Consider the following 26,225-nt stretch of genomic DNA (forward strand, 5'->3'; position numbering starts at 1 on the left):
AGCTGTTTGGTATTGCAGATGAGCTAACCACATGCAGGTGGCCAATGGCATTGGCTCTTTCAAAAATCTAAAGTGTTACCCTGAGAAAAAAAATGTAATGCCGTGTAAGACGATTTATTCAGGTTTATTGTCAAGGGTACAGAGAACAGCACAATTCCTATTTGCATGCCTGACCAACACACAACATATACCGTAGATACTCGTGTATTAGTCGATCTCGCAGATAAGTCGAGTGTATTGTTTAAGCCGAAACTTATGAAATTTCTTATGACCCGCGTATAAGTCGAGGGTAAAACTTGACAGCTATCAGAGATAGAGGGCGACAATCAGCTGTTAATGGCGACAAAACTCACTGTCACGTCACAGGCATTCCCTCTGTGCTTGGAGGAATGCTAGACTCGTTGACTTGGCAACTAATCCTTGCGTGTACGTGAGCTGCGAAATGTAAACAAAGGCAAGATGGCATTGATATGTCACAAGGGAGCGAAGCGAGTGCAGAAAAGAAAACACTCGGCAGACGATGTTTTGCGCATTATCGCGGAGTCGGACTCTGATTTTTCAGAATCGGATTTTATTGACAGTGATCAGGAATCGAGCAAGAGAGTGAGAAGCCAGCATCAGCTGACCGGACACCAGCCGATACCGCGCCAGCTGATCGGCTGCCAGATGAACGCATTCACGCAGGTGATGCACCTACCGCAAGGTTCGCATGGGAGGAATACACAGACATTGATCCGTGGGAGCCGAACTGGCTATCGGACTTCACAAGACAGCATGGCTTGCTGCTGGACACGACAGGTCACCCACTGCTGGACTACTTCAGGCTGCTCTCTCCTGATGCTGCTTTTCAGCTACTGTCAGACGAGACAAACAGGTAGGCAGAGAAATTTTTTGAATGGCGGGATGCGCTTGCATCACATTGATAGCGTGCGTTGCCTTGGTTCTTTTGATTCCAAATCTGGTTGCACGTGGCAGCTAATGGTATGTTTGTTATCCAAAACCTGCAAAAGCTAATGCTCAAATTCAAGTATTTCACAGTTTAAAGAATTATTTAATGAAATTAGAAAAAAAATAGCTAATTAGCAATAGTATTGCTGGCTTATAATTATTTTAAAGACCATGGGAAACGGCAGATGACCAGTGACTTAACTCCGTGAAGCGTGGAGTGTACAATGTCATTACCCAAATTCTATGGACAATTGTGTTTCCCCGCGGATAAGTCAACCCTGGTTTTTTTTAATGAATTTTAAGGCATAAATTTTTCGACTTATACACGAGTATCTACGGTATGTAGTGAGACGGGCTCACAAACATGTCGAAAACGGGTTGAGGTCTCCAAAATGACCCATAAAGGCAGGTCAGTACAGTATTAAAAAAAAAAGTCCCAAAAATATACAAAGGGATGGGACAACTGCAAACCCCCGGCTTGGAAAATGAAGGGCAACAAAAATATCAAGAAAATACAAACTCAAGTTGGTACATAACAACGGGCCACTTTTTAGTGCCAGAAATCTCATTCCATAGTTTATGTAAAATATAACGGGACAGGCTAGAATAGGTGAAGAGTAGCCTCGACCTGGGGGGCCTGGGTCCGTGGTCCATGGCCTAAAGTCTACTCATTCAATCATGTTGTTGCTTTTTGGTTGCCTGTTGCTCTGGTCGGCCATTGTGGTTATTTCTTGTATGGTTGCAGTATAGGCACTCATGTCCTGTCCTTCATGTGGTTTCTCGTATGTGCTGTCAGAAGAAACATCAGCAAAGCAAGCAGTTCACGGCCTGCAGCCATTCCCAAATCCTTCCTGTGCCGTCACAGGGAACCAGAGACAAGGCTTCCTATCAACCCCCTCCAAGTGTACTGAATGCAACACTGAGGAGCGCCACACCGCTACAGAAAAAACAAGTATGAGATCCAATTCATTCTAATTTCTAAAAACTCAGATGAACTGTCAGCCTGAGCTGCCTAGAAGTGACTTGGACAGCAAACACGTCTGGCGCTGGAATCTCAACTGAAATTGTGTGAAAGTCTTTAAAAGATTTGATTTTATATGGGGACTCTCATCTGGGTCACTGCTATAAAGTGTGCATGACAGAGTGTGACCAGCAGGAGGCGCTCAGTACGACAAAGCATTTCTTTATTTCTTTATTTATTTTAGTTATGCAGACTTTGTTTCATTTCATTTTAAAATTACACATTACAGTAGCCAGAGCAGCCGCCCAGGCCGAGCCGTCACACCCTCGATGTCCCATGGCAGTCTGGAAGGGTCAGGCTTTGTGTGCCTCTTTTAAGACCCCAGTAGGGTGTACACTGATGTGTGTTGTTTTATTTGCCAATTTAATGTTTGGCTCGATTTTTGTTATTTTCTATTACATCAACATTAAGTTACCTTTTGAGGTCTGTGTGACAGACGACTCTATTATGTGAATTATCTTCATTAGTGGACGCCATACTGTTGTCCATAATTCTGCCCATTGTTAGTCACATAGGTGGAGAGTGGTGTGACACGTGACTTCATCATAGCTCCACTATAAAAGATGCCAGCGTGTTCTACTCTCCATCTGGACTTTGGACTTGTCCAGAAATAAAGACCCGCGAAAGCCCAGCACTGCAGCAGCCAATGAAAAAGCAAACAAAACAAAAAAAGCTGCGACCTGGCCAGGAATTCTGACTCCGACTTTCAAAGAACATTTGGGTTTGGGTCGCCTTGGATTGCCCTTTGCTGGCAGCTCCGTTTTGTCTTGTGAGCTCTACGGAGCTTCATGTATTTACAGAGCTGCTCTGTGAAATAAGCCTTTTTATTTTATAAAGATTTGGTGCTTGCTCTCATACCTAGCCAGGGTTTGATGGTGATATCCCCCTCTAGTGGACATTATTGGAACTTTTTGGGACTATGTGCTTTGGAACTCCCAGTTCATGACACTCATTTGACAAACTTGTGACATTCATAGGGTCTTTGTTGTCTCGTGTCCAGCGTTCCTGTATCGGTATGTTGAGGCCTCTGAAGTGTGGACATCCTTTGGTCCCCATTTGTTAACACATGCATCTCTCGTTCTTTAAGGTATGAGCTTGTGATCTACAGCATCCAGACTTTCCTGAGCACTGTACTCCTGGACCTACAGAAGTGAAATATTTTGGAAAAGCACTGACTTTTAATCTTACTGGCCTTCAGCCATACACAACTTACAGCATCCAAGTTATCAGTCACAACTTAGCTGGAAGTAAAGGATCTCAATGGATCAACTTTACCACAATGAAGGAAGGTAAGCGTCCCACAGAGATCGATGAGGTGGCACGGTCAGTTTAGCTAAAGAGCTTCTCTTAATTGGAACAAACAAAGATGGCACAAGTTAGATTGGGATTTCCTTGTTTTACGGCACAGCAGGCCAGGCCTGGTTGTTAGTGGAATTTCATGAACTACTTACAAAGATCTCAATGTCCTTGGACTCACGACCATCATGACTGGTACATATTCAGATGATTTATGTTTCTCTTGTGACTGTTTCTCCATGTTTAGAAGGATTCTGACATAAAAGATGAAGAAATAGAGTTGTAACGAGTGATAAACTAGGAACATCAAGTGAAACTCTTCATTTAAACACTGCAAGATTCCAGGCCAGATTATTATTAAAAAAGATTTATTAAAGGTCACAGCATTAATACAATAATCATTCACTTATTGGAGAAGAATTTTACAAACACACTCTTGAGCTCTGTTTCACGCTGTGGACTCAATGATACACATAAGAGGCAAAGAAAGATAAGAGCCTTACCGTATTCCAGCCGCACCGACCCGACTCGGCTCTTTACGTCCATCTTCTGGAGGTCGCTCTTCTGGTTTATTTGACTGCCTTATTTAGATTGTGCCTTTGGTCTGCTTCTTTGTAGACGTTTGTACAAATCTGTCAATCGGCCTCTTGGTCTGTTAGATAGAAGACCTTGGTGATGCAATTCTTCCCTTTCTAGTTGTAACATTATTACTGTATATCATATAATATACAGCAGATGACAAGGGGACTCATGCATAAAGCCATACGTAGAATTCACGCTAAAACATGGAGTATGGACAAAACTGGTAATGTGCGGACGTACAAAAAAATCTGGATGCGTAAAACTGTGTGTACACCAAGTTCGACGCACTTCCCATTTATAAATCCCAAAGAATGTGAAATTTAATGCACATGTACGCACTTGTAGCCCCACCCCAACTCCTCCCAGAATTGTGCATATCTGAATATGCAAATCAATATAAATAGCCTCTTCTGTTCAGTGTTTTGTTAAAGAACAGTGGCAAAAGCACATGGGAAAAAGAAGAATTTCAGCAAATGTAAAGTGGAGGTACAGAAAAACTTATTATTTGTTGGCCTAAGCAGTGGTCTAAGCAACAAAAGGAAGCTAATCGAGTGATACAGCGTGGCGGATACACTCGAAAGTCCAAGTTTAGAAAGTCGTACAGTTACCGAAATTAAAAAGAAGTGGTCAGATATCAAAGTTGCCGTGAAAAGTGAGTCGTAGCCCGCCGTCTGTTTAATCTGTTTCACACAATATTACCAAAGCTGACCTCGTACTGAGGATGCGAATCCACGCAGTGATGGTTCTGCTGTGCCCAACACATCTTCAGACGCTGGCTACGCACAAACCTCTACCTTGGAAGCCGCTGAGCGACCGTCTGATTCTGTGCTGACAGACGCTGTGCTGGAGTCAGAAAATGCAGTAGAGATGTGGCCAATGAACTAAGGAATAGAAGGGCTCTACTGTGCGATGTTGACCACAAATGAAACGAATTGGTCAAAAGATAAATGCTGCATCTGACTACCTGGTTTTACATTCTGCTACTTACATTCAAACGAAGTTGTAACGCTGTCAGATTTGGCTGATCATTTGGTGGGTCAGGTTCATCATAACGCATCTCTTCAGATATGGGCCAGCCACAGTTGTGTGCCACATTATATGTACAGCACGCTACATGCTGGCACAACGCGACACACTGAACATTCTGTGCACTACAGAGCAGCACATTAGCAGAGTGGCAATGCTTTCTATTTAAATAAGCAAATTCACTCTCTGAAGGTGCCTTTATATTGTAGCATCAGCACAGAGCACCACAACAAATCGATTCTCTGCTCTTTACTTTGAGGTGACTCGCTGTCTTTATAAGGACTGCTTGCCTTTTGATGCACTAGTTGGAAAAAGCACCTGCGACTGTGTGGAGCTCCCATTTTTATAGGATCTCCTGCTATAAGCAATGCAACGCCAGCTCGTTCTTTTGGTGATTCACCTCTGGCTGATGTCACTTGTCCAGCGTCGTTGCAATAGCAATGTTTGTGCAGCTGACCACTCCAATTACATCTGGAAAACCGTGCGTTGCTGTGAATTGTGCTTTGATGTTTCTCAGTTCAACCACAGTGTAAGGAAATCTTATACATCTGGATGACAAGCGGATAACACCATCCTATACAGCTGGCATGGGGCGACTCAGTGATGACTGAGAAATACTCGATTGGTCAGCGAGTTCATGTTGAAAAGCTCCTGTGGCTAAAAACCTGAGGGGGCACAGAACTTTCAAAGGTGCAGGTAGAGCGCAATTCCTCAAAGTCTGCCCTTGTAAAGTCGGCACCAGTTCAGCACACTCTTGGAAATCGAAATCAACTCAGAATCGAGTCATCGTCCTTATCTATAAATACGAGACGCTCGCTTCTAATTCTTCTAACAACGCTAAAGCAGCTGTGGTAGTTGGAGTAGTCTGGCCATTCGGTACACCATTATACTGTACTGTTATAGAAAGTTTACAATCAAGTGAATTAAATTTGTAAATGATATGCAATTCATTTCAGCGTATCTGATAAATCTCACGTCATGGATGCAAATCTGAGAAAGAAGGGAAATGACAAAGACATGTGACACTGTTTTGACGGTGTGTGCCACCTGTTAACAAAACCAAGCAGAAAAGTGCGTATGCCGTGAAAATGTGCACAGCTTTATTCAGAGTTATACATCTCAACGTGAACGTGGAAACGGGCGTACGCACCGTTATTATTTATTTATTTATTGACCCCCTTCAATCGTGTTTCAATATTATTCTAATTTCAATTCTAATTTCATGTTCACTATTGAGTTTGTTTAGGCGCATTTTAATTACCCGGTTATTCACAGAAACATGGCTTCCAAAATGAAATGTAAAACTTTACTAGATTAGAGAAACTGTAGATTTCCAGCGCATAACCCAAGTATGTGGCCATGTAAACCCTTAACCGGGTCACTCTTAGGATTTCGCAGCCTGCGCAGGTCTTTGCTTCACACACACTTCCAGCAACCACAATGAGAAAGCAGTGCAAGCGTCCACAAGCTTAATGTCCTCAAGCAAAGCCTCGGGCGATGGCGTTATTCCTTCTGCTGGTTGAAATATTTTGGGAATCGCTACTTTTATGAATGTTGAAGAGTTGAATGTAGAGAGTTAAGCTCAGCAGCATCGTCCCGGGAGCCGTATTGGGGTAACACACATTACGTAGTCCCATTACTTAAGTAACGAGTAACCAAATGCAATTCTTTATTTTACTGAAGTAAAAACACCCACGTTATTCTTATCCCAACAGCACATGGTGTTATGGCACGCCACTCCTTTGCAGGCTCAAAGGCACCTCCAAGCAGACAAGAGTGTGCCGCGTGTAATCCAGTCACTGAGACGTATTAATAAAGTGAGAGCTTAGTCTTTATCCAGCTCCTTGTTACAAATGTGTTGAAACAGCGTGATCAGGTGACACCGCGCCCAGTGTCTATACGTCGAATCTTTGGGGGCTCAGGTTGGGGATGTTTAAAGGGGATGAATGTGATTTAGTTCACGACTGATGAAAGACTAAATCCACTTATAAAGCACAAGAAAACGATCACAGGCTCCACGCTTGTTTTCAGATTTGCGGCGGCCGATGAGGACGTGTGACTCGTTTTTGTGCAGTTTAAGGACGCTGGAACGTTTTGACAAGGGAGAAATCCAGAAGTGGACATGGGTTGGGTGTATAAACGGAGGTTTTTAAAAATCCAGCCCAAAGTAAAACAAGAAGAAGAACAAGGTTTCTGCCATAGCAGGTTACTCGCCTTCTTCGGATTTTGTGTGTGGATATAAACGCACTCAGTGGTGGATGATGACGCTTAAGGTCGACACGCTGCACATACAAACTCGTAGTTGTGTTTTAGGATTACAGTAATATTGCTTTGCTGTCATTTTATTGATAAGTCTGACACTTTTTTCTGTAAAATAAGTAATTAAACACTGCGTTTTTCACAGTGTTAAGCCAATGAGGATTTTTCATTACAAGTCCCAACTTACAGTACAAACAAAATCAAGTCCTGAAGGGCCGTGGGACCTTCTTAATTTATCTCAAACGTTTTAATTTATCTCAAAAAGCATATATACTCTGTCCCTGTGTGTGTGAATAAATCTATATCTATTTATTCTGATGTCTGCTTCACTTTACATCTCCCATATCTACAATGGACACAACCGGGACCTCTGTGGTGGTCTGCCTCAGCTCTTCCGAGATCCTTTTTGATGTGCAGGTTTTTCATTGTAGTCTTTCACCTTGACATAATTACTTCATCCAGTCCTTCACTCCTTTACCTGAAGTGCTTATTACAGTTTTGTGGGACGGGGGCTCCATGGCTCAGGAGACCATGCCAGGTGCCAGTCCGCCACAGGCTGACATGGCCAGATTGCTTCTGTGTGGACTCAGCAGTTCACTTAACCAGCAAGCCTGTTGGGATGTAAGTTGAAAGCCGATGCCCCAACACATGGGTCACAGTTACATTTCTTTACGTGTTACTGTGGATCACTCTGCTCTTTGCGCCTGTTTTGAATGCTAACATCTTCAAGTCCACTCAGTCAAAGTCATGGTCATGGGTGGCCTGTCTCGCCAGCACTGAATTTTCCAAATCACAAACAGAAAGTTCAGGTAGGTGAAGTGACTTGATCCCGGTCAGCTAGGGTGTCATCTGTGGAGACTGAACCAGCATTTTTTTTAGACTACAGGCCAAAACCGTCTCCATTAGGCCGTGCTGCTCAAACTCCTTGTCAGTGTGAAGAAGCAGCCCTCAAACGAGCTCCGGGTTCTTGATATTGAAATGCTAATGGCTGTAAATACAATATCAGCTAACATGTCCTTCTCTTTGCAGCACCGCAGTACCGAGCGCCTTTCAGCGTCATCAGTAACCTGACCACCATCTACCTGGACTGGAGTCATTCCTTTGTCCTCAACGGGGAGCTGAAGGAGTACATTCTGACCGAGAATGCCGTCTGGTTGTACAGTGGCCTGCGCAGCAGCCTTCACCTGCCGAGAACTTCGGACAAAAGTGAGCGTGCCAAGCGGCGAGTAGCCTACTCCATTGTGTGACGAGTCCATTATCCATTCGGTACTTCAGATAGTCACCCATGGTGCTCATTGCTCTAGTTAGTGGGGCACTCATCTGCCATGATGGTGGTGCTTTGTTACAGGAAAGCTGATAGTCGTGTTACCGGAGCTCCTCTAGGCCCATGTAGGCCACCCCAGCTCCATTAATATTAATATGGGCTTCAAGTTCCACAGTGCCAGGCCTCACAGCATGAAAAGGAAAGGCATTCACTTTTTAAGTCACACTCGGTGAGTGCCCAGTGAAGGCCCAGGACAGGAATCGGGACATCCCGAAGCCTCATTGCTCTTTTCTTCTCTTGGCAGCACTGAAGTTCCAAGTGACATGCATCACAGACACTGGAAAAGTCAGCACCCCGGTGATCAAATACAACGCGGCAACTGGAATCGGTAGGTCGATGACTAACTGCGCTCACTGCCAAGTCTGGATAATTTAAACAGGACGACACAGGGTGTTTGGGCACCCTGATGCTATTGGATAGGTCCACCTGAGCTAATGACAGGGTGGCGTGAAGTGTTACACGCTTGACCAAAGTTGATTCATCCAGGGAGGTGATGGCTGGCAGGGTGTACCTAATAAACTGGCCACTCAGTGGATTCTCCCCAGACTGAGAAATTATGCTTAGGTTGGAAGATTTTATTTAAAAATAACAATAATAATAATAAGTATATTTAAACGTTAAAGCTGCAGTGATTAGCACTGCCGCCTCAAAGCTCCACAGTCCCGCATTTGAAACCCAACATGGTCCCGGTCTACGGAGAGTCTGTGCAAGGTGGGCTCTTGTCAGGGTACTCAGGTGTCCTGCCTGTCACAAAAGACACAGAGACTCGAAGTTGTCACCATATGACTGACTGAGGTGTGGCGTTCATTCCTGCCTGTGCTGTTTGGGTGGGCTGTGACCCTTCATAAAATAGAGGACTAGTTCAGGCCTTCAGGCTACATAAAGTGACACTCTCAAATCTGGGTGACAGAGGCCATAGCCTGGCCTGGCAGCATCAGGGATAAGGTAGGAACTGACCCTGGATGGGGAGCCAGTCTATCACAGAACCCACTGATGCCAGGCCAGTGGGAGGAAATGCCAGGGCACCTTAGCAGAAATATGCTTCAAATTCCAGAGTACAATTAAATTAGATAGATAGATAGATAGATAGATAGATAGATAGATAGATAGATAGATAGATAGATAGATAGATAGATAGATAGATAGATAGATAGATAGATAGATAGATAGATAGATAGATAGATAGATAGATAGATAGATACTTTATTAAGCCCAAGGGGAAATTCATATACTCCAGCAGCAGCATACTGATAATAACAATATTAAATTAAAGAGTGATAACAATGCAGGTATACAGACAGACAATAACTTTGCATAATGTTAACGTTTACCCCCCCCCGGGTGGAATTGAAGAATTGCATAGTTTGTGGGAGGAATGATCTTCTCAGTCTGTCAGTGGAGCAGGACGGTGACAGCAGTCTGTCGCTGAAGCTGCTCTTCTGTCTGGAGATGACAGCGTGAGCGCGAGAATGTGAGCTTTTGATGCCTGACAAGTGTGCATGTGAGTACTTGTGCATGCGCACACACGAGAAGATGGCATCAAACATCAGTCCTAATGCTCTGTGTCACGCAGGTCCTGTGGAATCGTCACCTGGAGGGAAGACTGGCATGCAAGGGGTGAAAACGAAGTTCTACACAGAGCTTTGGTTCATCATCCTGATGGCCATCCTGGGACTCATTCTGCTCGCCATCTTCATTGCCCTGCTGCTACAGAAAGTTCTGAGTAAAGCACCCTTTGTAAGAGAGAGGCCACCCTTGGTGCCACTTCAGAAAAGAGCACCCGCGATCAGCGTTTACCCACCGAGTGACAGTGGCATGGTGAGTGAGAGAAAATAAAGTCAATAAAATTTGAGGAAATAACAAAAAATGCTGTTGGCAATTAAAATCAAGGGGTTGGCTGCAGTGCACAATTGCCACGGGTCCATCCCGAGCTGATCTCGTCCAATTGCCTGCTTGATTCACAAGGCTCTCTGCCAGCTTTAGTGCCACTGCAGTGGGCACTTGAGCTGAGAGGTAGTAGCAGCAAATCATGGAGGCTAAGGGCCATCACAGTGTGCATCCTGGAGCTCACGAAGGGGAACTTGAATGACGTTGTGAGTGGCACTACCCGACATTATACTGTGGGGGACAGCAAGCAAAGCCCCATATGTCAATTGAAACCACAGGCATAAACCTATACAAGCTGCCTATTGATTGGCTGCCTAAATCAGGTGACCCTGAAAGATTTAGAACCTGATGAAAACTCATGAAGGAATCGTGCCGTTCCCAGTCGCGTACTTTCACATCCTTGGCAGCAATGAGACTGAGCCATTAAATGTGACAAGTTCTCAGCTAGAAGTCGTGTCTGACGTTGTGGTGTGAGGCCAGCCTAACACAATTTGTGCCCACCCATCATCAGCAAACCTATCATGAATCCCCTGAAGTGCAATATGTAAAAAACAAAAAGACATTGCATGCGCAAAAATCAGATCAATAAACCCAAAAAAATCAAAATGTGGAAAAACACATTGAACTACAAAAAACAAATACATTCAAAGTGACGGGCACACGAACAGAAAGCAAAGAAAAACGTCACAACGCAAACCAACCAGAAAAAAAGGACAGAAGGAGGTTCATCGTAGGTGACGTTAAATCACGAGAGGTGTGCCATTACCGCAGTCCTGACAGGTTCCTTCTAAATCCGACACGACACGTGCTAACGGTTTATGAAATTCAACAGAACCAAACAGCAGCAGCGTTTTTCCACCCTGAATACAAATCTAAATTTATGAAGATATTTTGCAGAATAGACAATCGTAACACTGGTGTAATCATCACACCTTCTTACTATAAAGAAAGGGGATCAGGAAATGGCTGGATGGACCTTTAACTGCGTCCGGTAATCAGAGCTACGATCGGCTCGTCTGTAGGTTCAGACTTGGTGTTCCACCTGTTTGTTAACTTCACACTTTTTATTTTTTAGTTTGACTCTGTTCCGGAAATATCAGCGTCTTCGAGTAGTGTAACCCTTAAAAGCTTTACACTACACTTGGAGGTATCGTATCGTGTGTGTGTGTGTGTGTGTGCTAACCCTTTGTTAATCAGGTCACCCTTAAAGCCATTCCTCCATTTTTGTTTTTTTCTACTTCCACCAATGAGGCTGCTCCATCTAAACTCCTGTCCCTTATGAAGACACTCCATCTCCAAAACGTGGGGGCTTTGCTTTCAGGGTGACCAGCATGATGACTAAACTTCAGGACTAGATGGTCTGCTCCTGTTGCCGACTGTGGTGTTTTCAGCTTTTCTTTGCCTTTTTGTCCTTTAACATTCCACCTCTCAAAAGAAACCCTTGTGGGCCGAGAAGAGAGGCCAAAGTGAAAAAGCTTTACAGTAACTTATAGGGTGTGGATGCGTGCTTGGTGTCTGGTGTGCTCTTTTATCTTCAGTTGTTTATTTTCTATTGTCTTTACTCCCATTTCTGAATATCGATGTTAGACGATCGATAAACGAAACCATCCCTTTCAGGCCAGAAAGGCTACTCTGCCAACTCCAGAGTAACGGGGTCTGACAAAAGCCTCTGCTCTTCTCTAGGGACTGACGGACCCCAAGTCTGCTGGGGCCAGACGCCACGGCAGTAACAGTGGGGATCGACGCATGTCAGTTATTCATGTGCCAAGTGAAAGCCAGCTAAGCCGCGTCTATTCGCAGAGTTCCCTTCATCGTAGTGTCAGTGAGCTCATCCATGACAAGAAGTCTCTCATCGAAGACTCTGTGTGGGACAACATTGGGCAGAACCACAGCGCCAAGGTAAGTCAGGAAATGAGGGCTTCTTTTGAATTCTTTCAACAGAAATGTGAAATTGTATTAACAATAGTGATGGTACGACTATGGTCAAGTTTAGGAGGTTGCACTGTACATGAATGTTTAAAAAGAATATATACCCATAAGGGGTGCCATGGTGGTACAGATATTAACTCTGCTGCCTCACATTTAAACGAACCAGAGTCTGATTACCACTGAATGTCCACCTAAGTGTGCGTGAAAAACATTTGGACGTTGTGATAAGCACTGCTGCCCATCTCCACATACCAGTATTCCATGCTGAGGTCTTGCCAACAGATGTGCACATCAATATTTAAGAGAAATCCCACACCACCAGTACCCCATGAAGATTAGGACCATAGCTGAGTTCTGGTCACATCTGTAACAGCTTTTCATTATAACAGACGATCATCAGCAACTGAGGTTGGCTCGTTGCTCAAAAGTGGACATTTGTAGCTTGTCGATTCACTGCACATGCCTTCCTTTTACCTTCTCTAAGTGCGTGAGAGTGACCCGATGCTTGGCACAACCGACAGAGCTGCTCTGTCATTTCAGGTACCATTCATATGCCGCCCGCTTCCAATCACAAGAACGCCCCACAGTGGCCAGGGTTAGAACGTGCTTATTATTCCAAATTTTGCATTCCTTTTCTTGAATGACACAATTAGTACGATTAGGACTTGTAGTCCAGGTTGTACTTCAAACTTCTCCTTACTCTTACTTTTCAGCTTTTTGAAGATGAAGACTTCATCGATTCTGTCAAAGGTTTCAGCACCGTGAGGAAGGAGCACACGATGTTCACCGACACTAACTTGTAGACGTCGCAGTTTCTCTGACAGCAGACTGGAACACATAACCTTCTGAAAATAGAAAGTGTTATCTGTAACAGCTTTAAGTGATAGCAAACAAATTAAACATTCTGGATGTTATTTTTGTGCATAGATTAAGTAAATCGAGTTGAATTTATGCCAAACCCTCACCCAGACTCTCTTCTTTTTTGTAGTCTGCCTCCAATGTCTGCTCTGCTCGACTCGGCTGTTTGGTGCTTCTTCCTCTTTTGTTGCACTCTGGTTGGTTTTCCTGTTGACTGTCCTTTTCATCCACTGTTACTCCTGCATAACATCATGCTACCCATTACAATTATCCTAACGCTGTAATCTGGAAGCAGGCAATGCCATTCAAAGCAGCCAACTGAATGGACTGCTAAATCACATTGCTGCCGATATGCGTGGCACGGCCGATTGTGTTCTTCTGACAGCTCAAAATCGGAGCCAGCAATACAGAAAAGATCTTCTGCAGAGGACTCATCTGGACAAGAATGACCCCCCCAGTATTTGATAGCTGACCGTAAATGCGGACAACTCCATTTATCTCATGATCTTCCCTGCCTTATCGTGGAGAAACACAAAACAACACAAAACAACGCATTCTAGGGAGCTTCTCTTCCTTCTACGTATTAACAAGAACAGGCCTTTCCGCCCAACACAGCTCACCATTCTGCGAAATAATGAAGACGAGATTTGAAGGTCCCTACAGTCCTACCATCTACGACTCTCCTTGGTCACGTATTCCTCGTGTCTGTGCTTCTCTGTGTGAATGAAACCTTCCTAACATTTGTGTGAAATTTACCGTCAACAAGACTCCACATGTGTTCTTATTGAACTCATCTCAAAGTCCCAGCATTCACTCACTTTGCAATGACTTTTGTCGAAACCCACCTTGCAAATGCTAATATTGCACTTTCTGCTACATTTTCTTTGCAGAGTGAAGAAAAAACAAACAAATGCAGTTAAGACTATCATGGTAAGCAGTTCTGCAGACGTGGCCAGCTGGCAGGCAGCACAATGTTCCTTTCTTTATGTATTGTTTGTAAGTTAGTGGGGGCTTACGTCTAAGACTAAACACACGAATACGACAGAAACGTTGTTTTTAAAATATGGAAGAAACCTCATTTACATAAAAGCGGGCCCACCGCAGGTTCTCGATGTGAACGCGATGTGCACTTTCACCATCATTCAGCGGTGGCATTTGGTTTCGGTGGCCTAACGCCTGTGGATTCCACTGCTGCATTCAAACAGAAAATTCAATTTGATCAAAACCACGAAATGTTAATAAAAACAGAAACCTGATGCATTGGTAGACAATTTATGTCAAACTAAAAGAGCAGAGAATTCAGAATGTATGGGTAAAAGCAACAAGATCTTAAAGGTGGCGCCAGGTTTACTTACCACATGACCGGCAAAGGGGCAATGCTGGGAAAACGGGCAGGCAGACCCTCCGGGGCGTATCTTCCATTCTGATTGCGAGGCCCTTTATTGTGCAGACTCTAAGAGACGCGTTTCTCTTCCACACGTTTCTAATGGCCGAGGGAGTTACATCCCAATTCACTACAAGCATGAAGCCCACTTTGGGATTTCTGCAAACACAGCAAATCAGACTGGTTTTAGATGTTTATTGCACAGCAGCAGATTTACAGATGCGGCCAGAATGAAAACGCGCGTTCACTGCGTCGTGGAATCTGAGCACACAAAACTAAGAATGGAGCAAAGAGAAAGTCACCGGCAGGTCAAGATAAAGCACTGATCCTTCGATTTGAAACAGAAAACACTTTTCATTTCAAACGCATAAACAGCATATCAGAGTTCTACATGAAGCTGTGACATCTACAGCCCGGCAAGCCAGTGCTAGAAAGCGGAGTGTTAGTGGTTTAAAACATGTCATATCTGATAGAACAAGTAGAGGACATAACAGAATAGCTGAACTCTCCTGTAGTGCCCTCTTGCAAAGTGTCTTGTGAAAGTGCGTATTACAAAATTTAAAAATATATTAAGCATACAAAAAAAGTATTGTTATACTGTACATATATATTTAAAGTAATAAGCATACAAAACAGCAGGAGTCTTCTGCGTAGGCCATATTCATACGTGCTAGACATGGGTGCTGAACCTCAGGCCTGTCTGCAAGTTACATCAAATCTAGCAAGAGTTTCACAATTTGCTACTTCATTGATCGGGACGGCCGTGACGGCGGCTCAAGTGTGTGCACAAGGAGAACAGCAGAGCTGCACACGGCTTGTCCGTTTCGGGGTAAGTTTAGCTCCGTTGGGCCTCTCATTCCAGTCTCTCTCTTATGTGAATTAAGCTGGTCTCCATCTATGTGACTTTTAGGGCGCTTTTCATTCATAGCTTTCACGTACATCATTTTTTTGATTTGTTGTATGTGCCCATGGCCACCAGTCGGACACCACCAGCAAATCCATAATGGCAGTCTGCGACTCTGCATGACCAGATTAAACAGATGTGAGGGCTGATAACTAAGGACTATCAGTGCATACAATGCGGATGAAAGAAAAGAAGAAAATCAGGTGTGTGTTTTGGGTCACACAAACAGAAGACAGGAGTCCAAGAGAAAAAGAGAAAATATGGGCCGACATTGGGGCTGAAGTGTAAAACATTTGTGCGGCCGTCAGCGCTGTCGGGCAGTCAGAATGCGCTCAGCTCACGATGCTTCGGCAGTTTCAAACTGTGCTGAGAAGTCATGAAGGTGTCGTATAATCAGACATTCCTTATAATTTCTAGTTGTGTAATTTGAAATCCTCAAGGCCACAACAGTCGTCAACTGCAGTGATAAAGTGTGACATGCTCTCCCACTGAAACTTGCGTAGTGTGACATTCGATGCAAAGTGTAATTGTGTCTCCTGGGTCTGATGTTACATTATTTAAGACAGGAACGACATTCAAAATGATCGACACACTAATGCTTTGTAACGTACCAAACGGCTCGTGCTGCAGTCGTCGTATGGCGGAGCTGGGAAGTTGGAAGTCACAATTGCGTCATTTGCGACCGCCACACATTTGTGATACTCAAGTGGGAAAGTAAACGTGACTGCCTCCATGAATTCAGGTGGTCCAGCAACAAATGCTCACTAATAAGATCTGCAGTCCGGATCAAAGAAGAAACCGATGTTGTCACGTCTAAGAAAGACGTTTACGCTCTTGACAACGATAAACAGAACGATGTCCGCTTGGAAGCAGCAATTAGAAAACTGCATAAAGCTACTCCTGAGCGCAACATACGATTAGTAGCGCGTATCAAGCTAACTTACTCTTCATTCTGGTAATGTTAACGTTTACCTTCTCAACATCCCGTATTATAGATTGAGATCATGCATTCCACCTGTAACGTTTTACTGTACTCGCTGTCCACGTTGTACGCCGTCAGAATCTGACTTGAGAGACCAGGCCCCAGTCTGCGAGGTTCGGCCGTTTGGAGGTTGGAAATCGAGAGTTCTGAGATTTAGCCAAAGGCAGCGTCCACTAAACCACGCAGACAAATCTGTGACATTAAACTGGTTTGCGTGTCGTCACGGACTTCAAGAAGTAAACTTTTAGTGCCTTCACTTATAAGGGCTGTTTATACTTTGATTTGCATTTGGTGAACGGAGAAATGTGCCGTCTGACAGCCCTCTCTCTCTCCACGTAGACTTAGGGCCAGCAGATGGAGTCTCATTGACAGTTGCCGCCACCACCATAATGGAAGCAGAGTCTCGTGATGTTCCCCTTTTTCTCTTTTTGATTGTGCTCTTTAGAACCCTAAGGTGACTGCCATGATGGATGGCGGCTGTTGCTTTTCCAGACCAGTCTGGTCCAGAAGTCCACCTCAGGTGAGATTTAATGGGCCACTGGTAGCGGCACATAGCAGGTCTTTTGTGTTTATGGTTCAGCTCATCATCAGGATGAGGATTATGGGATGGCCTTGTCATAATAATTACATTGCGTATTATTTAACAGCAGACAATAAATACATGCAGAATACTCTGTCTAGCTTACAAAAATGTTGTGTTTTAGTTACATCTTTATATAAAGTGCATTTTAAGACAGCAGACGATATTAACCGCTCTACGTGAATTGTGGGTTATCAAATTCTGGATTACACTCGAGATGTTGAGGCGATCCTGTTTCAAGGTTCACTCGTGCAGAATACTTGATATTCCATATACAGTTTCTACAAGTAGACAACTTTGACGTTCACACTCCCCACTCATTTCAAATGTCCCGAGTCCGTTTGCCTCGTCGTTGCTTCCTTATAAGCTGTACTCATGAGAAGATGAGTCGTCTTTTTTATGGTGTGGAGATGCTGCCTTGTTTGACGATGACGGCGGCGGTGGTGGTGGAGGAGGAGAAGAGGGGCTGGCCGGGTCGATTCCTCCTTCTGCCCCAGCGGGTGGCGAGGCTGGCGGGGGCGCGGGTGGAGGCGCCCGCTTTCTCCCCAGAAAGTTCCCATCAAAAGTGCTCTTTTTCTTGCCTTCTGATTTGACGTCGGTATCCTCCTCTGGACCCTTCTTCTTAGAACTCGTTGCATTGTCCACTGGCGGTCTGGCTGGTTCTGTTGGCCCGTCTAAGTTCCTACTCGCAGAGACATCCATTCCTAAACTTCTTCTGTCCACAGGACAGTTGTCAAGCACGGATCTCCTCACCTCCGCTAAAGGCATCAGGGACAGATTTCCATGATCGGAGCCTCCGCGCTCAAAGAGACTTCTGCTTAAAGTGAAAGACTGGAAATCCTTATAGCTGTGAAAACTTTCTGTGCGCCTTGTTCTGGCCAAAAGTGGGCTTTCCCTGTAAGGCCTCACAGCGCCATAGGTAGCGATGTCTGCCATTGTGTCATGAGAGTGCAGCTGTAGGCTAAATGACAAAAAAAAAGGAAAAGACAGTCGTTAAGTAAAAGTGCCCACATCGCTCTTCTTCACACATCACATATTATTTTGTATAAAGACTCCATTTGTGTGTCGAGAATGCCACCCACGCAAGTGGCCCAGGGCCTACATCGTCATACAGGAACTCGCTGCTTCCTGAAAACAAAGTTCCTGTGGTGGGAAACCACCTGATATCTTAGCGAGTCAGTGGTGGGCCCCCCGTGAAGAGCAATCGGCTACTCTGCCAGTGCCAGCAACTGCCCAACAAAACCAAAAAGGTTTGTCTTTAGTCGTAGAGAGGAGCTCTGCGTGCATGAGAGATGACACTCAATGGACGCTTATCTGGAAGTGCAATACTGGGACGAGCAATGAGGGACGCGGGAACTTTGGAACTCTCAAACAGACGTCCATCAGACATCCGTTATTATGTTACAACATTTACAAAATATAAAATGAAAGGCAGAGATTGCGACTGAACTTCCTGCAGTTGATTCATCAGGCATCACCTTACTGGATGTCACAAAAACGGTCAATCACAACTGGAAAGTCATCATCCAGCCTTGTAATTTAACATGTCCAGCGATTTTCAGTCGTGTGAATTGCAACGAGATCAGCCACTGCGGTCGGCCAAGCCTGACGTACCCCACAGTTATAAGTCGTGTACTGTGAGATCCACACGGGACAAATGAGAACCGATATTCGTCACACTTCATGCGAATGCACCTCAAAGTACAATGAATACAACACTCCAAAAAGAGACGTTCTCGCTGTTCCTCACAAAGGACGGCTGATTGTTTTTCTGGTTAGGGCATCGTTTCCTCGTTGATTTAATAAACAGCCTGGAAATGCACTTGGCGAGGTCACGAAACAACACTCGGCACACCTAAACCAGCACCATTCCTGACTCGCGCCATCTGCTTAACATCACGCTTTTCAGAAAACCACAGTGCCCTCCAAATTACCAGAAACATTTTACACGCTTGCATCAATACGGCTTCTCTCACCTGGAACACGACTCCCTGAGCCGAGACTGCTGCTGAATGGAGGTGGCAGGGCTGATGTTTGGGGTGGCAGAGCGAGACGTGCTCAGGTCACACTGGTCTAGTAGGTCCAGCAGCTCTTCTTCTGTAGGGCCGCCTACATCTGCGAGAGGGGGGGACAGCCATATTGTTAAAGATAAGACAAAGGGTAAGCTGTACTCATTTTCAATATAATAAGAGTTTATAATAAATCGCATCTTGAAAATAATAATGTAGACGGCAGAAAATGGATTCCCAGGAAATGCTCTGGTTACACTTTACTGTCCAGCTGGTTTGTGATATAACCAGAAACGTTAGCCAGCTCAAAATACAGTATCAATGGCCGCTGAGCAGCCTTATTAAAGAGAACTTGAATCTGCACAGCTTGATAAACTTGACAATCTCAACCACTGCGCCCACTAAAACACTGCTGGGCCCCAATATTCATTCATTCATTCATTCATTCATTCATTCATTCATTCATTCATTCATTCTCAATGCTCACTTAAAAGACAGTTAGGTTAACTGGCAATGCTTAAGTAGCCCAGTGTGACGGAGGGTCATGTAGCGAGAAAGTGGACGATATCGGGCACAATACACAAAAAATGAAACAATTACAAATGTAAGTCGTACAATCGCTCAGCTAGTTCACGCTACGTAGCTTGTCACAGGCCCTACCCTGGATCTGCACCCCATGCTTAGCTGGCTCACAACTTGCTGTTTCCTGTAACACTGAACTGAACAGGCAGATTACAAAATGGATGCTTACATAACTGGGCTAGTAAATTGTACGCTTGCTCAACGGGCAGTGGGTGGCATACAGCCCTAGTGCTGGGTAATTTGGTAGGAATGTCAATACAGCAAAGGACAAATGAAGATGTGAGTTCCAAAATCTGCTAATTACACCGTTTGGTAAAATTTAGTGAACACGTGATTGTGACTTTTCATGCAGTTGGTCATGCGCCAAAAATATGTTTGAGCTTCAAAACCTGCTAATTGCAACAGTGTAGCGCTATAGTTTTAGGGATTTAGTTTCAAAATCTGCTTACGGACCCAGATTTTCCTATTTATCTCCAATATTTATCTTTTGTACTTAGCTGATTTTGGAACTGAGCTCTTCAAATAATAATTCATTACATTTATATAGCGCTTTTCTCAGTACTCAAAGCGCTGTCCACACAGGGAGGAACCAGGAAGCGAACCCACAATCTTCCACAGTCTCCTTACTGCAAAGCAGCAGCAGCACTACCAAATGTCCTCATGCTATTGATAGACGGCTTCGACTGAGCTGCTGCCATGCGATTGGCAATTTGGAGGAGCAGACTCTTTAACTTAACATGCGTCTGGACCTAATAAAGTGGCCAGTGAGTGAACCAGCCACAAAACAGCCTCCACGGCACACATTTCACAAGAAATAACAATACAAGATAATCAACTCAGTTATTAATAAAAGGTGTCTTTGTTAGGGTGTCATGGAAGAGCAGGCACCACTAAGTCAAGAGGACAAACTTCTAGGACGCTGCATTGGGAGGTTACAACACGGCTTGGCTGACATTCACGTCTTTATCTGTTGTTGATTCTTGAGGTGGTCATCCAGAGGGGAATGATTTAATAATAAAATAAAAAAAAAAAACTTGCCCGAAAATTACCATCTTGAGCCACCAGGTGGCACAGTTGAGCTTCATTACGCCACATTTCTAGGTAACTGGAGTAAATCTGAAGGGCTTTAGTGCAGCGATTCATTTTCAATAAGTCTTTTTATTTACTCATTACATCTCTTTAAAAAAATCACTTTAATGAGCCTGTATAACCTAAATAACATTTGTAAGAGCCATTTCCTAGTTACATAAGATTCATAAATGTTTTACTAAATGACAATGCATAATCTATGGGAGGTTCCTATAACCCCCATAAATTGAGTAGAATTGGTGTATTCTTGCCATTTCTAACAGCTCTGACTCAACATTATTCTCAGTTAGTGACCAGCCTTGCCATGTGTAAGGTGTAGAGGGCACATGGCTTAAAATCATGCCCACGGGCCTTCCAAGTGTGTGAAGTAATTCATAAGATAACGTGTTTACTTAAGTGCAGTACCGTACGCCTATAGTGTACAGAAGAAGAAGCTAAGAATCTTTAAGTACATGGTGAGGCAGAAAGGACGGACGTCTTTGAAATGGTTAGAACTCACCACTAGGTGGAGTGACAGATGTGGCGTTAGGTTCGCAAAGTCTTAGCATTTTTTTATTTTCTTTTTAGTTGAAGCCATGGATGATAGAACACCACATTTTTGCGTACGACTGTTTTGTCAAGAACAACCAATCTATTACCGCAGTTCAGCGTGAGTTTTGTTGCCATTTCAATATCCACAGAAATAAAGCTGTTCCCGCTTGTAACACTATCCTACGTTGGGTTAAAGCACTTCGTACACAAGGTACACTAATGAACAAAAGACCGCCAGGGGCTACACGATCGGCACGTACCCCTGAAAATGTGGAAAGCGTACGACTAGCCCTGCTGTGCAGTCCAAGTCGATCTGCTCAGAAGCATTCTTCTGAACTTGGCCTCAGTAACCGTTCAGAGCGCTATATCGAGATGATAAACAACTTCTTTTTACCTGAATTACGACGAAAACGTATTCCCATCTGGCGTGTGTGGTTTCAACAGGATGGGGCGACAGCCCACACAGCTAGAGCATCAGTGGATGTTATTCGCCCTCTCTTCCCTGGTCACCTCATTTCCAGGTTTGGTGACATTCATTGGCCTCCTCGGTCCCCTGACTTATCCATGTGCGCTTATTTCTTGTGGGGTCACCTCAAGGCACATGTATACGAGCATAAGCCCCATACGTTGGAGGAACTGAAGGAAGCCATTCACGTGGAAGTCGCCCAAATCAACAGAGCGATGTTGAAAAGAGTGGAGGCCAACGTCCATGAACGCCTTCAGAAATGCATCAGTGATAACGGACACCACATGGAAGATGTTGTTTTCCACACTTGATTTTGTCAAATGCTATTTCAATATGAACTCAAATCTTTCAATAAATTTCTTTGTAAGAAAAAATTAACAATTTTGTGATTTTGTAAAAAACATCCGTCCTTTCTGCCTCACCCCGTATAGAAGAAGTTAAGAACTTTTGAGTACAGAAATAACTAAAGTTTCTCAAGAAAAGCGAAGTTTAGAGAAGATATATTTTCCTTTTTTTGCCTTTTATTCTACGTGTGTAACAACTTTTTTCGTTATTCTTGTGTGGATTATTTGCTTTTAACTTTCACTAAATATATTTTTAAAACGAACTTTTGAACGGAGACATTTCTTTCGGCACGTGTTTTCCCCGTGCTTGATCTCGCCTTATACTTTGCCGGCTACAACATACATTGAACCATAAAGTAGACAGCATTAACAAGGCTGAGAGCAGTCATCGGCTGTCAAGTGGCGTCGACGGCCTTACTCTGGCTGACCACCCAACCTCAAAACACAAAGCGCAGCTCATTCAGCTTAAATGGACTGACGGTGAATCGGATTCTTTTTCAAGCGCTCTTTTAATAGTAAATTGAGCCTATCAGCCGTTAATTAGGAGTGACATCAGGGGGTTACCACCTTACCGGCTACACCGTGCAGATTTTTACAGGCAGCGCTGGTACGGGTATCGATGTGCATGTTTGGCTGCAATCAAGAGGCACTGCTTGAGTTTTCCACCAAGTGAGCAGATTTTCCCTTCTTTGACGGCATTTCAACAGAAGTGTATGCTAACTTTACTTGTGACTTTCTCCTCAATAAGATCATGATGGTGGTGGAGCGCCCTTACTTCTCCAAGCTCGCCGGACACTCCATCTTTGGGGAAATGGGCTGCAACTCTTCCTGGGGCGCACTTTTGTATCCTCCTGATAAAGGTTACTGATAACTCCGTATGTGTGCATACATGCTACCTCATATTTGAACGAGCCTTTATAAAAATAGACCTGTACCACAATCAGGCGCAACGAGAACAGATGTTGTGGTAAGACAAAGTTGTCTAGAGACGATTAAATCGACACATCGAACGAGCCAGTTTGAACGGATCAACGGAAACAACATACCGGTTTCCTTTTTGGCTTTATCTTCGCCCTTGTTCACCAGGTCCATTGCAGTCGTCAGATCCCACATCTGGATGCTTCCGTTTCCGTGGCCAGTAAACAGGTACCTCCGGGGCCTCGATCCCATTCGGCTAGAGCCTTCGCACTCTCGCACAGTAAACGAGGTAATGGTGGTGCCATCCACTGCCTGAATTTCACAGATCCTGTAAAACATTTGAGTCAAACAAGTCTGAGGCCTGTCGGTCAAGCTTGACCCTACAGCGCTTGTCACAGTCCACCTCAGCAGACCAAAACAAAGACACCAATGTCACTACAACTGCACACTAACAGGGCGTGTCGGGGGGAGGAAGCTAGGGGCTCCACAAAGGTTCATTTAAGTATGAATGTAAGAATAATCGGCTTGCCTCCTCTCCTGTCCCCACATGTCCAGGCTGTACATTGCAGTGACACCAGCAGCTAAACTACAAGGTTGTGCATTAGAGGAACACTCCGCCAAAGATGACATTTTGATCTTTTGCTTACCTGCATTTTGTGCAGTGATGAGCTAGAAACATTTTAGCTCTCGTTTTTTAGGAGAACAACAAGAACAGAACTCCTGACAAATGCCCTTCAGTGGGGGCCCACATTGGACAACAGCAAACGATATTAAAAAGTACAGAACTGGAATGACTTGTGTCACATAATCCAAATGTTAAGTCGTATGCACACAACGTCTCAAGCACGTGTACTTTGATAAGATGTTGTTACACAAACCGGTTTGTAAAATCCTTCCGTGAATGATATTTTAAAAATTCCAATTCCAGACATTCTCATAAAAAGTTACCTTTTGCCAGTGGACGACAAACGAACAAAGAGCTTATTTGTAATTGGGACGACTTTCTGAATGAAAACCTGCTGGTCATCTCTTTCCCCATACGGACCTGACAGGAATGGAAAACAAAAAGACACGATTATGAAGACAATCAAAGACTCGTTGAAAACGTTTCTCAAGTGTTTCTAAAACTGAAGGGTCAACTGAGAAAAGATTGCTGTAATATGAATAAAAGGATTGTTTGCAACAGAAAAATAAGGTTTGCTCTTCTACAAATATGGAGAAAATGAGCTTAAGTCCAAAGCAAGGCCTACATTGCCACTTTCTGAAAGTCTTAGGCTGCACTGGGGTTGACAAGTGCAGCTCAGCCGCACGTGGAGTCTTCTGACAACAACACAAAGCACAAGCAGCTCCAGATCAACGGAGAGTCACCTTATCAACAAGACTACGTAAGGTGACGAAAGCTAAGACAGCAAGTTTCAACAAAGCAGAACTGCCGTTTCATGAAACTAATCAAATGCGTTTAGTCCACATAGAGAGATTTGAGAAAAACAGTGCGCTAAACTACAAACATAATTGGAAATTTGAAACTTAACATCAGAAAATTCCAATCAATGTCAGGCAATTTACTCAGAAGCTCTGGCCAAGTCCAAACATTTTTGTGCATAACCCTAACCCTGAACATTCCACTAATTTGTGCTCCTTCAAGCGGTCATGGGCCTGGAAGAACAAGGAATAGCACCACTCCCTTACCAATGTCGTTTCCAGCTGAATAGCTGCAGTGACTCTCCGTTTCTTCAAGGGAAAGAATTTTGAATGAAGCCAACGGAGTGGAGCCAGGCTGGGTAGAAATCATTCCTCGGAATCGCGTCACAGTCCAAGTGCGCACGTGGTTATTATCTGCACACACTGAAAGGAAGAACTCAGCATTAACACTATAATTACCAGAGCCTATGAAAAAACTCGTAGATCCATCCCACTTTAAAACACTTTGCACCTCTCCGTCAGCGTCTTTTGTCTTCTAAATGTGTGGATAAGCAGCAAACAGCAAGCAGCCTACTATCACATCCTCCCACCCCGCACAGTTGTCTCTATACACTCTATACACTCTGACACTCTATACACTTTACGCTGTAGGAAGTAAGTAAATAACTCAAGGTAAATAGGTAAATAACATTAGATCTGGCTCGGCCACCCCTGGGGGTGGGCGTTGGGTGCCCACTATTTCACAGCTGAACCACCTGTAGGGCATTGGGGGTGCTCCTCCGTTAGAGAAAGGGATTGAATTTAAAGAGATGGGATGTAGAAGAGCATCTGGGGCGCAGGATAAAGACGGTTTGGTCATTAGTTATTACAGATAGAAAATCAGTTACTTGAGTCTAACTGACCATTTTAAATACCAATGAATAATAAAACGTAGTAAAAAGTAAAAGGTAATAATGTATGTAAATGTTTTATTTCTTATGTTTTAACGCCTCATCAAAAACAATATTATTAATTACATTATCCTATTAACTTACATTCTATCAACGTTGCTTTCTTGTATTTATTTCTGTTTGTATTTTGTTCAGGATATTTTTCTCTCTCTCTCTCGTTTATTGGACATTTCTCCTTGTTTTTGATTTTAATTATATACAGCCCTTTTTTGTTTTGTTTTCTCGACATTCGTCACTCGTCACTCTTTTTCTATTGTGATCTAAAATTCAACGTTCTTGAACAGATAATTTGCCTTTCTGCCTTACCTTCATAACCGACTGCGTTGAAGGGCGAGTACTGAGTGTCATGGGGTGGGCCAGAGAGAGGATGTGTGCAGTAGGAGTAATGATTGGGCGAGCGTTGCGGAGGGGAGTGGTCAAGGCGGAATAATGCGGTCACGATGGAAAACTTGAACATAATAGAGAGAAAGTTTTTAGACTCATCAATAAAATGACGGCGAAGCAATATTACTGTACTGCAAATTGCAAAACACAAGTACAAGTCTGAACCCCAGGTGTGTGTGTGTATATATATATACTAGCAAAATACCCGCGCTTCGCAGCGGAGAAGTAGTGTGTTAAAGAGGTTATGAAAAAAAAAGGAAACATTTTAAAAATAACGTAACATGATTGTCAATGTAATAGTGTTGTCATTGTTATAACTGTTGCTGTCTTTCATATATATATATATATATATATATATATATATATATATATATATATATATATATATATATATATATATATATATATATTATATATATATATAATATACACACACACATAAACATTTATATACATATACATATATATACATATCTACATATACACATCTACATATATATACACACATACATAAACACACACATAAGACTTACTGACTGAAACGGGCTTT

General features: G+C 43.6%; 2 protein-coding genes across 4 annotated transcripts in view; one reads left to right on the top strand and one right to left on the bottom strand.

Moving 5' to 3' along the window:
* Positions 1-13,262, top strand: part of LOC114665839 (usherin-like) — a 164,124-nt gene extending 150,862 nt beyond the window's left edge. For all 3 annotated transcript variants that reach the window (XM_051919556.1, XM_051919557.1, XM_051919558.1), the window contains 6 exons: positions 3,057-3,258; positions 8,162-8,338; positions 8,701-8,784; positions 10,030-10,274; positions 12,027-12,242; positions 12,986-13,262. In XM_051919556.1, coding sequence (XP_051775516.1) covers positions 3,249-3,258; positions 8,162-8,338; positions 8,701-8,784; positions 10,030-10,274; positions 12,027-12,242; positions 12,986-13,075 — 822 coding nt within the window. In that variant the 5' untranslated portion in view covers positions 3,057-3,248 and the 3' untranslated portion in view covers positions 13,076-13,262. The remainder of the gene's footprint in view (positions 1-3,056; positions 3,259-8,161; positions 8,339-8,700; positions 8,785-10,029; positions 10,275-12,026; positions 12,243-12,985) is intronic.
* Positions 13,263-16,983: 3,721 nt separating this feature from the next.
* Positions 16,984-26,225, bottom strand: part of kctd3 (potassium channel tetramerization domain containing 3) — a 44,292-nt gene continuing 35,050 nt past the window's right edge. The window contains exons 14-18 of the mRNA XM_028820248.2: positions 24,609-24,764; positions 23,868-23,964; positions 23,048-23,247; positions 18,957-19,095; positions 16,984-17,941 (exon numbers count right to left, since the gene is read on the bottom strand). Of these exons, the coding sequence (XP_028676081.2) occupies positions 17,341-17,941; positions 18,957-19,095; positions 23,048-23,247; positions 23,868-23,964; positions 24,609-24,764 (1,193 nt within the window). The 3' untranslated portion in view covers positions 16,984-17,340. The remainder of the gene's footprint in view (positions 17,942-18,956; positions 19,096-23,047; positions 23,248-23,867; positions 23,965-24,608; positions 24,765-26,225) is intronic.

Source organism: Erpetoichthys calabaricus, chromosome 15 (assembly GCF_900747795.2).
Source record: "Erpetoichthys calabaricus chromosome 15, fErpCal1.3, whole genome shotgun sequence".
Classification (NCBI taxonomy): domain Eukaryota; kingdom Metazoa; phylum Chordata; class Cladistia; order Polypteriformes; family Polypteridae; genus Erpetoichthys; species Erpetoichthys calabaricus.